General features: G+C 33.8%; 1 protein-coding gene and 1 long non-coding RNA gene across 5 annotated transcripts; one reads left to right on the forward strand and one right to left on the reverse strand.

The window, feature by feature from the left end:
* Positions 1–1,092: 1,092 nt before the first annotated feature.
* On the reverse strand, positions 1,093–4,311 carry LOC127938793 (uncharacterized). 4 transcript variants are annotated; one of them, XR_008148810.1, is made up of 6 exons: positions 4,246–4,311; positions 3,690–3,798; positions 2,847–3,058; positions 2,020–2,126; positions 1,775–1,847; positions 1,093–1,690 (listed from the first exon to the last, which is right to left on the reverse strand). It is a non-coding gene; the product is annotated as an uncharacterized LOC127938793 (long non-coding RNA). The 4 variants fall into 4 exon arrangements; XR_008148811.1 differs by having other exon boundaries at positions 2,847–3,055; positions 4,096–4,284; XR_008148812.1 differs by having other exon boundaries at positions 3,976–4,284.
* Positions 4,312–4,322: 11 nt separating this feature from the next.
* Positions 4,323–10,837, forward strand: LOC127938791 (peroxisomal biogenesis factor 3). The gene is made up of 12 exons (XM_052535664.1): positions 4,323–4,537; positions 4,920–5,051; positions 5,135–5,216; positions 6,342–6,385; positions 7,041–7,162; positions 7,251–7,317; positions 8,620–8,674; positions 8,811–8,961; positions 9,276–9,346; positions 9,534–9,656; positions 9,838–9,934; positions 10,029–10,837. The coding sequence occupies exons 1-12, from the start codon at positions 4,465–4,467 to the stop codon at positions 10,110–10,112; spliced, it is 1,101 nt and encodes a 366-aa protein (XP_052391624.1). The 5' UTR covers positions 4,323–4,464; the 3' UTR covers positions 10,113–10,837.
* Positions 10,838–16,618: the final 5,781 nt, after the last annotated feature.

Raw genomic sequence — 16,618 nt, forward strand, 5'->3', positions numbered from 1 at the left:
GATCTAAATGGTAATATTAAAAATAAAATACAAATAATGAAAATAACAGAGAGGCACATAAAACTCCCAAAAAATTCAACTGAAGTTGAAATTTAAATGGAACATATCTTGAATTTTTTTTAATTCTGATTCAAAATATCAATACAAACTATAGTGGCATATAAATAATATTTAATTTACATTTGTATGTATAGAAGCAACAAAGAAAGTAGTATTTTGAGTATTTTTCCAAGGTAGTATGTGAAAAAAAAAAACCCTGGCAAACCTAAGGAAAGACCTTCAAAACTTGACCTAAAAACTTGATTGTGATTATTTACTTGTCCTCATGTCATACCAAACCTGTGTGACTTTCCATCTTCCAGGAAACACAAGTAAACAAAGCATGACTACTCGTATACAGTTTTATGGTACTTTTATAGTCTTTTTATCTATTATAAAGATTGTCAGCCTCTATTTACATTCACTTTAATTATCTAAAAAAAAGGGGGGATATATGTTTTTGAAAAACTCTTTATGAGAAAACGTGAAAATCCTGCACACTATCAACTTGCAAAACAATAAAAAAAATATTTTAATAGCAACGTTTTGATCAGATGATCTTCATCAGAGGGGGCGATATTGAATTGCTCTTACAGAGATGCAAATTGTTCTGGATTTTTACCCTTCAGACTTTATCACCTATGGGTATGAATGTTATGAAATATGATTATTACATATATGATATCATTAATAATATTATTTTATATGTATATTATTTTTATTCATTTTTTTTTTTTTGCATTTACGATGTATGTAATTGTGGAGTTAACAATGCGGTGTTGTTAATGATTATTCAATTACTTATCTTGATTGGATATTGATGATTCTTCACTGTGATTTGTCATGTTGTTTTAAATACAATGGAGTCTGAATACAATGTTGATGCCTGATGAAGATCATACGATCGAAATGTTGCTATTAAAATATATATTTTTTATTGTTTTGCAAGTTGATAGTGTGCGGGATTGTCTTGTTTTCTCATATTTTTACTATATCAGTCTTTTTTCCTACACACCTATCTATGACCTACAGGTGTGCGACGCTAATTGATCATTGAAAAACTCTTTATAAAATTCACCTTTTGTGTCCCATTAAAGAAAACAACCAAGGAGAGTTAGAAAATAATGATACAAATTCATTTTTAATGATCCCTTTAAAGTTTCTGGCTATGGAGTAGTGAAAACTCTAAATCCTGGGTCTGTCCTGCATCTGCTACTGAGCCCAAGACTGAGATCATTGAGAGTTCAGAAGCAGTTCTCTGGGTTGTATAAGGACACAGAGAGAGCGAGAGCTGGAGAAGAACCTTTGCTTTAATGCAGAACAGGCCCAGTCTTTTGCTTCTACACGCTTTTAACAGACAACAGTGTCCAGCCACAGAGAAGAGGAGGCCTGGAGGTTTACAAGCAATGTGATCCAGATAATGAGCAAACGTGGTTCCTCAAATAGTAGATTAAATCAGTGATCTCAAAGAGATGGCAAAATCAAAAATCACAATGTCTTATAAATGTCTGAATGTTCAAATATTTTCCATTTCAGCTCAAAACGAGTGTCAAAGTTTCTCTTCCCTAATTTTGTCATCCTGGTTTTACCTGAATGACTACAGCGCCATCTGGTGGACTGATCAAATCTTACCTCACTTTAGGTTTGGGAGCTAACAAAAGAGAGAAAAAAAAACATCAGGACAATGAAGACATTAACGGGCATTAATATGCAAAAATGAACAGATCTCCCTTACCATTTGGGTTTTCCTGTTTATAAAAAGTCTTTAGTATTTCAACAGCCTCTTCTGCTCTATAGCCAGCGATGCACTGTAATAAGCAAATAAGCATGTGCTACAGTAAAAATATGCAATGTGGTTTGGACTACAATTTAGGGAATGTGGATGTTTCTACAAGAAAAATACTCTAGCCACATAGAACGGTTCAGAATGTCTCCGAATTTAAACTGAACTGGATAGGAATTGGAGGGAAATTCTTTTACCTTATATGAAGTTCCAGTATGTGGTAAATGATCTGATGAGACGTCCAGGATGGATCCACAGCCTCCAAACCGCTCATTTTTGCACCCATATACAACAAGAGGTATGTCTGTCTAAATGTTAAGGTGTCCTTTTAGCGCTGAGATTATTTAATACTACCAGACAACAAAAACCTGAGGAAAACGCAATAACGCTTTAAAAATGTACTATTCCCAATAAAAACTGTGCTGTGGTTGACACAAATATCTACAATACTGTTCAAATGTAATTTGAAATTAATATCTTTATTCAGCGATGCATCAAATTGATCAAAAGTGACAGTAAAGATATTTATAATGCTACAGAATATTTCTATTTAAAATAAATGCTGTTTTTTTTACTTTCTATTCATTAAAAAAAATCTATATTATATATATATATATATATATATATATATATAACAATATTAGGCAGCACAACAGTTTTTACATTGATTCTAATAATAATAAATGTTTCTTGAGCATCAAATCAGCATATGAGCATGATTTCTGAAGGATCATGTGACACTAAAGACTGGAGTAATGGTGGCTAAAAATTCAACCCTAACCCTAAATTGTGAAATTCAATGATAAAATTCTATTTGAAATGATAAAAATAAAATCTACTTAAAAATGAAAACAATAATTGGGGAATTCTTTTTAATTGTAATTATATTTTACAATATAACTGTATTTTCGATCAAATATATTCAGCCTTTGTGGATTTTAAAGGCTTCTTTCAAAATCATTAATGGTACTGTATGTGTAAACTTTTCTAAACGCGGTGAACCACATTTTAGCATCAAGGATACGAACCAGGCGCAGAGCAGCTGCACACATGATACATAGCTCCACGGTCACACAGTACAGTCTGTTCACACACCTCTATTGGGTCCTTCTCTCTGAAACAGCACCAATCAAGCACTTGATCCAGTGCCACTATTTCTGCATGCCGAGTAGCCTTGAGCAAAGCAGGCTCAGACGTGAGGTCGTTTCATCTATTCCAAAGTTTCTCTGTGTTCTACTAAGAAAAACCATTCATCAAAGTCTTAGCATAACAGAACCTGTAATATATAGGTTAATGGCAAATAAGGATGTCTGAGATTAATAATATGAGAAATTATTTTTAAAACTAGTTCACAATGCATCACCAGTTCTTAGAAATTCACATTACGCAACCATTTAGGTAAAACACAAATATTTTGCTCTCATCTTGACTGTACACAACGTAATCATAATTTGATTATGAATCACTTACAAGAAGAAAAAAAAGCCTTGTAATGAGACTTTTATTTTTGACAATCTCTAAACAGTTACTCCACCCTTCACATTTTGACTTTAAGCCTCACAAAAATACCAAAATTTATTTACATTCAGAAACTGAAAGCATGTCCATCATAAAAGAGGTATATTCACATTTCAGTCTGCAAGAACCGTTTTGTTTATGTATTTCTGAATAACTGAAACAGCATATAACTGTTACGTAACTAATACATTTTGAATACATATACTGAAGCATAGGATTATACTCAATAACATTATAATATGTATTGATGTTGGCTTCTACTTAATTGCACTAACAACAATAAATGTAATAATTATATATTATAATTACTTAAATGATCAATATTTAGGCACATTGTGAAGCGACTTACATTTTTTGTTTTATTGACCTCATTTCTTCCTTTTCCAATAGAAATTTCCATTGTTGTAAACCATCAGACAGCCAACTGGAACCTCACAGTTCTCAAGGGCCTCGAGAGCCTGTAAAAGTAATGTTTATTTAAAAATTACCACATTAAAAACCACACAAAATACATTTACCATGTAGGCACACATCCTACTCATTTACCATGACAACCAAAATATCACTAGTTATTATTAAAAACAATAATTAAAGAAAACTGATATATGAATCGTCATAAATAAATGCATACGTACATAATCGGACTTTCGACTCTTTCAAAAGCAATGTCATGTTATTTTATAGAGGTTTCACAGTAAAAAATAATAAAGCAGCACTGCAGTAACTACCATATTTAAGGGTAAATATCAGTTTACCATGTCAACCGCCTTTGACATCCATGTTTGTATTACTCTTCATGAGTTCAACACTGTCTGTTTGAATTTCCATCAGTATCCTCAACAAATCTATAACCGTATAAGTTCAATAAAGCAGCACAAATCAGAAAATAGTAGCGTTTTGCTTACATACACACGTGTTTTACGGAGGACCGTAATAATGGATGTACCGTTCAGGGCGGTGAAACGACCGCATGATCGATCGATCGATCGACGCTCTCTGTTATCTGTAGATCGCCTGTTTGCTGCTAACGGTTGCCATGTAGCATTGTGCTAGCTAGTGAGTTACGAGTAAAACACGTTTTGCAACATTTTGCCGTTTTTAAACTACTAAAGTCTGTTTTTAGAATGTTGAGTTCTACATGGAATTTCATTAAACGCCATAAGAGGAAATTCATCTTCGCTGGGGTTTTTGTTGGAGGTAACGTACAACTTGACCACCTGCATGCGTATAGTTTAGAGATTGTTAGCTATGTGTGACTGTGCATTAACTCTTTCTTGTATTAATAGCTGAATAAAAATACATGTAGTTATAATGTGTTACTATGCTATAATATATAGTTTAGCATGTTTTTACAGTGTTGCCAAGCATTAGATCTTATTTCCACACCCACCTAATCAATCTCAGTTCACCTGTCACCTAGTTTTTCTACTGGCACAGTCAAAGAAAGTTGATATGGACCTCACCCTGATACTTTTAGCCAGCATACATATTTTATATAATTGAATATATCTGACATATTGCATGTCAGTTTCTTAAGATGTATATTATATTGTAATGTTTTCTCAAACTTCATGCCCAGGTGTCTATCTGCTTGGTAAATATGCACAAAGAAAAATTCAGGAGATGCAGGAGCGAGAGGCAGCTGAGTACATTGCCCAAGCTCGCAGACAGTTTCATTTTGAAAGCAACCAGAGGACATGTAACATGACAGGTAAAAATAAACCGAATGATATAATCAAGTAATAAATGTTGTGAAAGTGATGTAAGTTGTGTTTTTTTATTTTTTTTATTTAGTGTTATCAATGCTCCCTACTCTCAGAGAGACAATCGTACATCACCTGAACTCAGAGAGCCTCACCGCTTTGCTGAAAACTAAGTGAGTCAGTCGTGTAAATTATAGATGATTATCTACATTACAAATAGGGCTGCATGATAAATTGCATGTGATATTTAATGAGCATCTTGTCAGTAAATCTCCATCACCTGCGTGTTTTCACATGGAGCAGAATTAACTTCACAGAATTGTTGTTCACTGACAAGCTGTGCCAAACATGCGCAAAATATGATCGTGTTTTTGCACAGCTTGACAGTGAGCTCTATGTAGTAAAAGGGATCGTATGATACGATTTTCAATTTTTCCTTTCTCTTTGGAGTCACAACAAGCTCTTGGTGCATGAAAAAGATCTGTCAAGTTGCAAAGACTAAAGTCTCAAATCCAAAGAGATATTCTTTATCAAAGTTAAGACTCTGCCACGCCTCCCTAAAACGGCTCAGTCAAACACACCCCCACATGTCTAGGTCACTATGTAGAAATATGTGCGTAATGGCGCCCAAATGTTCATGTTCAACAATCTGGCACTTATGAATTAGCTACTGGAAGTATGTTTTGTTATTAGTTGAAGTGTTTGCTATTGAACGTTCAAAAGTGGAATTTTGTGCATCGTGTGTGTGTGTGTGTGTGTGTGAGAAAGAAAGAAAGAAAGACAGTCACACAGTGGTTTCAGCTGTTTTAATCGTCAGTGGCTTGTGTACTGCAAACATATACGAGCTTCATCACTGTGTCTGTCACATGACTCCCCTTTCGGGCTTGAACTGATGGTAAAACTAATGACTTTATTAACTGTCTTTACATTATTTAGAAAAATGAAGCTAGTGGTTATGGAATGGGTCATTACATTTCCGACGAGTGCTTGCAGTGTTTGGCCAATCACAATGCACTGGGTCGGTTTGTAAAAAATAATGTGTTTTTTGTACATTAAAGCATGTTAACACATTCTGTTGCACCAAATACACAAAATAATGATCTTTAAAAAAAAGCATGATATGACCCCTTTAATGCTGCTCCATGTGAAAGCGCGCAAGTGATGTAGATTTACTGCTGATTACAGAGCCAGCTTTACTGACAAGATGCGCATTAAATATTGCATGCGATTTATCGAACAGACCTAATTACAAAATAAATAAGCTTAACTGACATAAGTGATCATGTCTTCCTACACAGGCCAGCTAATAAACTTGAAATCTGGGAGGATCTAAAGATTATTAGTGAGTTGAAGAATTGTATTTTTTATTTTTGGTAATATTATGGATGCATTGCATTAAAGTCAACATGAAATCAAATTTTACTTACTCGGGTGTTTACTTAATGCAGATTCCTAGTGTTATTGTGAACTTTAAATCAGTTCTTAAGAATAAATGGTTTGTCTTTCCAATCTGTAACAATCTGCAAAACAATTTCTTAGCTAATTGAAAGCAATTCAATGTAGTTTTTTTTATATATATATATATACAAGAATGAATATTATTCGGAAAGGATGTAAGGGCAGATAGTAAAGGCTTTAACATAATAATTAAAAAAAAATTAACATTATTACAAAATCTGTATATTTAAAATAAATTCAGTTATTTTGAACTCTATTAATCAAAGAATCCTGAAAAAAATAATCATAGTTTCCACAAACATATTAAGCAGCATGAATGTTTTCAGAATTGATAATAAAACATTATTGGTTGCAATGACCAAATAGTTATTAAGGCAACACCAACTTGATTCCCGTCCTGCAATTTTTAGTTTAATGTCCTGTATCACAATAATATGTCAGATTATGGAAGTAAAATGGGTTACAAACATAAAATTCAAGTTGACTTTAATCAAACTCTGATCTATTCCTCTTCTCATATAATGATTTCTACTCTCTAGGTTTTACCCGAAGCATTGTGGCGGTTTACAGCACTTGCATGCTGGTGGTGTTACTCAGAGTTCAGCTCAACATAATTGGTGGCTACTTGTACCTGGACAACTCTGTGACAAAGAATGGAATGGTATTTCAGGGCTTGGTGCAAAGCATCTTGATTTTACCATGTTACAGCATTTAAATGTTACTTCATTTCTCTTATACTGCTACTTTAGACCCCCTTGGCCCCTCCTGATGTTCAACAACAATATCTGTCAAGTATCCAGCACCTTCTTGGAGAAGGTGAGGACAATGTCAAATCTGTATAAGAGCATTTAATCTGCATTAGAGTTTAATCTTCTGTTTAAGAGATTATTATATGAAGGAAAAATAATGACAAATGTCTTTGAAACAAAAAAGCATGTTGAATTGCACCAACTGAAAAAATAATGCACTGCATTGACAGTTCTTGCATTTTTTATATGTTGTATTTTCAGGGCTTGCATTTTAGGGGATGAAATTTAACATAGCTATTTATTTAAGCTGTGAATATTTCAATTCAAAATATTTAACACATTTTCATAATTAAAAATTCCGAAATTCATATTCGCCTTCCAGAATTCACCTCCGAAATATTGAATCGGTTTAAAAATACGATGTATAATATTATTTCACTTTATTTGCTTCCACAAATTCAGTGTTTCAAATTCGGCACAAATTTCAGCATTGTAGATCCAGGAACTGCAGGTATAGCAATAGAGGACTGATGCATGAACTCCATCTGCTGTTAGTCACTCACCAGAAGGTGGTGCAAGCAGGTGTTGATGAAGCAAGTCATCATTCATACCCAAAAACTGATTTGCAGAACTGGAGCAAGCGGTATGAAGAAGATTTGATTATCAGGGCAAGTATGTATTTGTGGAAAAGCTGATTTAAGAGTTTAAGAGTTAAGTGTTATATGTCATAACAAATATTATACATCATATTTTTAAACAGATGGAAGATTTGGGAAGTAAACTCTGCAAGGTGAAAATGTATTATTGAATTTTTGTTGAAATATTTGTGGTGTATTTTGCCGGTTCTCCCAAGGATCAAACTCAGTCAGGGATTTTTCTCTCAGAAGAAAAGACTTTATTTTAAGCAAAACAAAGTCGAGAGCTTGTTGCAAGAAGTTCTGTCGAATGCTAGGTTGCATCTCATTTTATACCCTATACAGGGCGTTTCCAAATAGTCAAACTTTTCCTTATGCTTGCAATTTTGATCCCTCCCTAGGGAGGAGCTATGGTAAAGAGAAGAGACCCATTGCATGTTTTTCCAGATGTTTCCTGAGACTTGCTATGGTAAAGAAAAGTGGTGGTCAGGATGTTTTTTGCAGACATAGGCACATTCCTTTCACACAAAGGCTATATGATTCTAATGGAATAAAACACGTATGTATAAGTATGACTAGATTCATCTTGATCATACTTGATTGAGCAAAATCCCACCAATAAAAATCTTCCACATATTCACAGCTTAAATAAATGCCCCTGAAAATGCAAGCCCTGAAAATACAATGCATTTCCCCTATAATTGATGCTGATCTTCAGTTTTTGTTTTTGTCAGGGCTCATTGAGCTGATAACAGTGGTGAAGAAAGCTGTCCAGGAAGTTCTTGGACCGTACGTTGACTGACTGAGTAGATGATGAATGAATTTTAATCTACTCATCCCATTCTCATGGCTTTATTTGCCATTGCAGCTATTGTGTTGTATCAGTCTTCCTGTATATTTAGCCGGAAAGTCCATGTCTCCTCAGGGTGCCTCTGAAGCAGAGTTTGTCCCTACAAGAGTTGGAGGAACAGTTCACTCAGATCAGACAGTTAGTGGAGGAGGGCTGTGCTTCCTCTAAACACAAAAGTCTTTCATGGTACATGATGCCTGATGAAGAGGACACACTAGCCTCGCAGGTAGAGATGTATCATTTATTCGGGGGGTTTTTTTTCTGAATAAGATTTATTAATGTATAGCTTCAATTATATGCATACAGCTATACTTATATAATATAAAGTATACATAAATAATATTTTGATTCATGATACACTACCAATTTTTTTTTTTTTTTAGCAAGAACACATTAAATTGATTAAAAGTGACAGTAAAGACATGTAAAATGTTGCAATGGATTATATCTATAATCTGTAATCCAATATATGTTGTTAATAACTTTCTATACATCTAGAATCCTGAAAAAAATAATATATATTTGTGTAATATTTTTTAGGCTTGTGGTCTCACAGAGAATGATGTCACAACAATCAAGCTGCTGAATGAAACAAGAGATATACTTGAAAGGTGAGGGGAAATCAAGGCACCTGTGTAAACCTAGTTCCTTTTTAAAGGAATTCTATAACTTTATGAGCTTTTGTATGAAAAACACAATTCTGGATTCAGAGAGCATTTAAAAAAAAGAAGAAGATGAGACCAAATTGGTTGAAATCAGTAGTTTAGATATGTACTAATTACAGGGGTTTTTTTTCAGTCCAGACTTCACTACTGTACTCTGTACTTGCTTGAGCCGAGGCTTTATCCGATTCCTAGACAACATGTCAGAGTTTTTCCGACCCCCACAGGGGGACTCCAACCCTTCCAGCACACCTGACCGGTCAGTGTACACAAATACATTTTTTTCAGGAAGGTTCGTACAGTGACCCCAAAAAGTATTTGGACAATTAAGCAACATTTAAGCCATTTTATAACTTTCCTAAGGTCAGTAAATTTCGAGTTCGCGAACAATATTGGTGATGTACAAATAATTCCTGTTTTTTTACGTGCTTTTCTTCCAGACTATCACATGTAAGCCTCCCACTAGCCAAAATCATTCCCATCATCAACGGACAGATACATTCAATATGCAGTGAAATACCCAGTCATTTTGTCCAAGTGAGAACATTCATATGCATCGACACATTTTGACTTTCTTGTGGTATAAAAGCTGCTCCCACACATCAATATTGGCTTTCTTTCTTGTTTTTAGGATCTCTTATTGGTAGACCAGGTGAAAGAGTTTGCCGCCAACGTGTACGAAACGTTCAGCACGCCTCAGGAACTTCAGAATTAAGCACAGGACTGAGCAAGATTGTGAAAACTTGTGAAAGCGGAATTCCTCTACTTTAAAGAAACTCTCATGCTGTACAGCACAGAATTGTTCTCCTCGCACACCCTAAAATCAACCCAGGGGAAACAACCTCGCTGCTGTTCTGAGAGAAGAGTGTCTAATGGAGTTCAGGCATTCTGTATGAGCTGCTTCCACATGATCTGCTAGCTGTCCTGTTTGTAAACCTTGTCCCAACCAGGCATGCTAACATTTTTACATGCTATAATAAACTCTACTACATTCTATTTATTTTTTTAATCCCTGTAGCATAACATAACTTGTCACGCCACGGCTAGCATAGAAGATAATACATACATAATGATTCTCCATGCATTCACATCTGCAGGGTTGACTTTAAAGGGTGAATTATGGACATTTTATATACGATATCTCTGAATCTGATGTTGCTGGACGCTCTCCAGGACCAAGACACGGACATGCTCACCTCTGCAACGGTAACAATGCATGATGATTGCACTGCTACTGATATAAATAATACATATTGGGAGTATTTTAATTCATATTTACTTGGTTCTACTAATTAAGGAGAATTATTGGACTTGTTTTTGTTTTACAAACTCTGCAGGTTGTAGTATACTTCTCCTTTTGTAAAATGACCCATGAATGTTAATAAATACTGTGAGTAATAATATTATTAATAAAAAATTATGCATTATTTGACTAGAAAACTCTGTTTGTTGTTTTGGCTTTTTAAAATGAAGCATTATTGAACCAACTGGCTGCTTTCTTGCAATAAAAGAAAGCTAGAGGACAATTATTTTGATTCTTCCTTGAAATAAAATTCTCCCAGGTTACTCTAGAGGGCAGCACATATCTACAATCAAGCTCATAGGAACTGAACAACTTTTAGTCACAAACAAATTTTCTACAGAAATAAAATCGGGAAGAAATTAAGTAATATCTGACAGAATAGATTCCTGAACATGTGGGAAGCATATGACAAATGCTACTGCACAAAACACAACCCTATTAACGAAATACTTGCTTTTCACCCCCAAAAAACTTTTCTCCTTTGTGGATAAGACTAAATGTCACCTTTTGATGTATTGGAAAGAAATTAATTAATACATTAAGAATGAATAGCTATTTGTTAAAATCGCGACATTGCATAATCTTATGATTTGTCAGTTTAGTTTGTGACTGTATTTGTATAATTTTCATAATTTTATGGTCACAAAATAATGAATGTCTTTATTTTTTATGCCAAGGCTTTATTTGATAAAAAAAAAAAAAAAATTATTGCAATTTAAAAGTTTTCCATTTGAATATATTTTAATATGTATTTGTGGGAATTTTCAGCAATCATTACTCCAGTCTTCAGCATCACGTGATCCTTCAGAAATCATTGTAATCTCTAAGTACATTCTTATCTGGTGTTTTCAGGATTGTTTAATGAAAAAAGAACATCTATTTGAAATAGAAATTCAAAAAAAAAGTCTAAATGTCACCTTTAATCAATTTAATGCATCATTTTTAATACAAATATTATTTTTAATAAAAAAAACTTAATGAAACCAAATTTCTGATCAGTAATAGTACTGTGTGCATTTTGTTCCATTTGTAATTTAATACTAATTTAATTAATTAGTAATATATGACATTTTAATTTTACAGCCAAATTAAGACCTTTACAGTCATCTAGAGTTTAGGGATATGGTAGAATCTGAGCTGATAAAGAAATAGTTCACCCAAAAATGAAAAAAATTATAGAATTTCATTTTTGAGTGAACTATCTCTTTTCATGCAGAGTTGACTGTCACTATAGTAAGTGTACAGTAAATTGCTTTGGATAAGAAAGCATCTGCAGGATACAGTCAGGAACTGAGGTCAGCAAGTCTTGTACCAGACACAGTGCTAAGCACAAGCCTATGGAGTAAACAAGTGAATTACATCAGTTTGAGGCATCGTTCGGGCAGCTGTGTGGGTCAGTTTGTGGCTAATACCACAGCAGATACCTACACACCAGCCAAGTGTACAGGAAAATGAGATCAGAAATTCAGTGATTCAAAGTTTATAAAAACATGACGTAAAATAATTATGAAGTAGATTAGACAGCTGAAACTGCATGGGTCATATTTTTGACATGTAATTTTTTTTTTTGAAAAGGGATGAGCTATATATGAGGAAACAGCAAGAATGGGCTCATTGTTGCATAAGCCGCCTGAAAATGCTGAATAATTATGTGGGTGTTTTCCATATTGCAAATACCACATGAAAGCACCTCAAGTCACATGACTCGCTCCGTGCTCAGCATGCTTTTTGTTGTGTATCAGCAAACAGGAAATTCCCCTTCATTACATGACACGGGTCTTTGGTTACTGTCCCATGACCTTTTTACTGAAACTGTTTACATCAAGTACAGGAATATAAGGGAAATATCTTCTGCTAATCATTGTAAAGTTTGAATAACATTATCTCGGTTAGCCAATATTAGCCTACATAATAGTGCAGGACTAAGCAATTTTGGATTATAAAGTGCTCTCTAAAGGGCTTTAACTTATTATTCTTGTCATGTGTACAAAATACTCAAACATTTATATAACTTGTATGCTTTTATAACAATGCCAGACAAAGAATATAACCAGATATTTAAGAATGGGGTGAGGGTTTGACATCTGTTTGTGTGTTGCAGAAATAGCACACTTCACCTTTAAATAATCATGCTATGAACGTAGTGAGTGCAATGTGTAAACAAATATTATATAAAATGTGTATACTGTTAATGAAGAACATTGGTTGTCAAACAACATGACTTATTTAACAGGTTTATAACAGGGGTTTTAATCTTTTAGATGCCACGGCACTCTAAATGTGATCAACCTTGTGCATGGGACCCAAATAATTATTATAAAATCTTCCATTTCTATTTTAGACATTATATTCTTTATATTCATTATAGCACTGTACTGTTAGATGCATTATCTATTTATTTACTAATTTATTTTATTTTAAACAATTTTTTTTTTTTCATTCTTATTGTTTTCCTTTATTTAGTTTTAAAATATTTAAAACTTTTTGTCTCTAAATATTTCCACAGACCATCTTGTGGCCCCCTGGGTATTCCCGGACACTAGTTTGAAAACCCCTGGCTTTATAAGATGACAGTCTTCCACAACATAATAATAGCATGGGCTAGCTTAAGTGACATTACAAAATAATTTATAAAAAAAAGTATAAAAAGAGACTGTGAATGAGAATTTGTCTTTTAAATAATAATCAGGAAAAGCTGGGACAGGGCGGTTTTGTTTTGCTGCTGATCTATGACTCATCTGCCTTTACCTGCATTTCCAGAGTCCTGTTACTCTCTGACTCATCATGATGTCAGACTGCACACAATGAACTCATCATCACATGAGCTCATGCAAGTTAATATTCTACCAAATTAATGAAAAATAGTCTACAGTATATAGAACTGTATTGTGCTCCGAAAATTATGAATAAGCATTTTTAGAAACAAATATCACGATGTTGTTAGAAATCTTCATCCTTTACATAATTTTACCTGTGATACTATTATCACAGGTAAGGCCAGGCACAGGGATCTGGCTTCAGTCTTGCATTGTGTTGTTGGTTTTCCTGCAATCTGATTGGCTGATCTCAAGGGATTATCATCAACTATTAATCCTATGCTGCAATGATGCCTACTGTAGTCACACCACAGAGCAGTCAGATGATGTCATCTCAATTTAGCAAGCCGATTGGCTGAAGCCTCTCGTGCAGCTCTGTGCTCACCATTTAATGTTTCTATCATTCAGAGCTACATACTTTACAGGCAGTCATGTGACTTCTTATATATTACGTGACTCTTTAAGACTAAGTGCATTGGGTTTTATAGGAGGCCTGTGCTGCTTCAATTCCCTGCTTGAAATAAAATACCAGAAATTAGAGCAAATTATGTTCCACATGCCAGTAAGAAGTCAAATGTCCCAATTAATCCAGTTCTTTGAATTTACAGCAAATTGAAGAAGTTGGGAATAGGAAATGAATTATGAAAATGAGGTTTGCCTGAGGTAGAGAATGTGAAATGAGAGAAAAAAAATTTTTGTATAAAACTTCCTTAGTCACAGAACATGTTGCAATATACTTTCACATCTACAGGAAGTGCATAGTAGAGAGCGTAATTTGCATTACCATAAAAAGAAGTTTCATTCTAAATGGAAACCAAAAACTGAAGACAGGAAAAGGTACGCCTCCAAAAAGAGGAAGTCCTCGCTAAATATGCTTGACATGTATTACGATCCAAGTGTGATTCAATTTGGTTTCCTTATGAATTACGTAAGGCATTTCTGCTTTTGTGGGGAATGATAGGTATTTGCTCCCACCCTACATGCTGTTTGCATAAAAGACCGAAAGAACAAAATGCAAGAGGTCTGCTGGAGAGAAAAATGAGATCACAGCCTGCGATGGGGTTGGGAATCCTGCTTTCCCTACTTTGACTGTCTGTGACGAAAGTCTTTTGGGCGGGAGTCCGTCACTATGGACAGCCGATGTAAACACGTACACAGTGCTGTGGTGTGTGTACCAGGGTGAGGGCAGTGTGAAGGTAGCACTGAGTTAACTGGGACTTTATAAATAACTATGAGCCATACAGCTGTCTATGTCACATATGTAAGAGGAAAGAAATCTAAAATATTATTTAGAGAAAGCAGTGTCAACGTTTATACTGAGCAAGTGATGCTATAGATATTTGGGCCACTTTGCTGCTGAGTCATTTAAGACAATGTACCTTTTAGTATTACCATTAACAATTAATTTCAAAAATACAATCAACAATCACATATATTATTACATTCTATAATGTAATACAATATTATTTTATATTATTATACACAAGATGAAGAAGCTTGCGTACGTTCTGTATCCACTGTCAAGGCTGGTTGGAAAATATCAATCTCAGCCCACACAAAACTTCAACTGAATATAGAAAAAAGAAAAAAAAACAAGTTGTCAGACTTGAAATATGGGCAATTATTTAGTCACTTTGAGGTATATGAGGTGGAAGCCTTGAAACCACCTGGAGTGACTTGTTTTGCTTCAAGACCCAGATTTTACATTGGATACCATGTGAAGTCACGACATATTATAAAAATGATTTATCATATAAAAGTTAACAAAACATATCAAATATATAAAAAAAAAATTTAATTAACTGAATATACCCCAAACAATTAGCAAAATATAACTAAAATTATAAATATTAACTAATACTTAGTAAATATTAAACAACAGCAAAAGTGTGACAGAAAAAAAAACTGGGCCAATTATTATCTATATTATATATATATATATATTCCTACATCATACCTATGAACCATTTTTGGGTCTTGACTTTTACTTTTATGTTCAAACGTTTGTAATTAGTTTAGGAAGTAACCAATAATAAACCAGAGTTTGATGTTTATCGCTTCAGCATGCTACACTGTAACCAACGAAAATTTAATTTAGTTTCAGAATGATTAATATTGTTTCAAAATGGTTTAGAAAATGATTTAGGTGGATTTGGATTCATATGATAATGTCTATATTTTTAGTTTTATATTATTCTGGCTGCAATCGGGTAAAGGGTGGGGCATATTTACGTAAAGATAAATATTATTTTATATACAACAAAATTGACTATGCTAGCCATAGTCTCAGCAAAATACTATAGTTAATTAAGTTATTGTTAGAATAGCAAAGCATAAATTCAAATAATATTAATAATAATAAATATAAAATATTAATATTAAAATAAAATGATGATAATATAAAAAATTTAAAGGAACTGACTGTGTTCATAGTGAGCTATGGTATACTAACAGATATTGTCCTGTAGCTATCATTAGATTTCATGACATCTAACAGAGAAAGCAGGCGTTTTCGATGACTAACGTTTGACTGGAATGCGATGTGTCAGACCGAAAGTGCAAATCAAAATATTGACCCTGACCTTTCATTATTCCAGCAATATTTGTTTCGTTTCAAACGCGAGATGTTTTTGGAAAAGGGTGATTTGTCTTCTCACCTCCAAGACAACAAAACAAGGGAAATACTCAGGATTACTGTACAGTCTCAATTTCCCGGAAGGATGACGTGTCCCCCCTGGCGAGAATACTCGCGTGCGCGTCTTAAAGAAACAATGAAAAGTCTGTACTTCTTAACAGTGCTTTGTGCGCTGTTTAACCTGTGTCTGAGACACAAAGCCACATCTTCTGGAGTTTCAACAAGAAGAAAAGTACAAGAAAGGGAAATTAAATTATTTAAAATAATCTAAATTAATTAATTATCTAAATTAAATCAAATTAATCTGGTTACATTATGAACTACTATATTCTTGTTTGAACTTGGTTTTAATAAAACCACAAGCCTTGGTTTTTCATAATCACAGTTGAATGGAACTGGAAAGAAAAGAAAACAAGAAAAGAAAGAATAATACAAATACCAGGCTTTTATTTCTTCTTTTTTTTTAG

The sequence above is a fragment of the Carassius gibelio genome, chromosome A20 (assembly GCF_023724105.1).
Source record: "Carassius gibelio isolate Cgi1373 ecotype wild population from Czech Republic chromosome A20, carGib1.2-hapl.c, whole genome shotgun sequence".
Lineage (NCBI taxonomy): Eukaryota > Metazoa > Chordata > Actinopteri > Cypriniformes > Cyprinidae > Carassius > Carassius gibelio.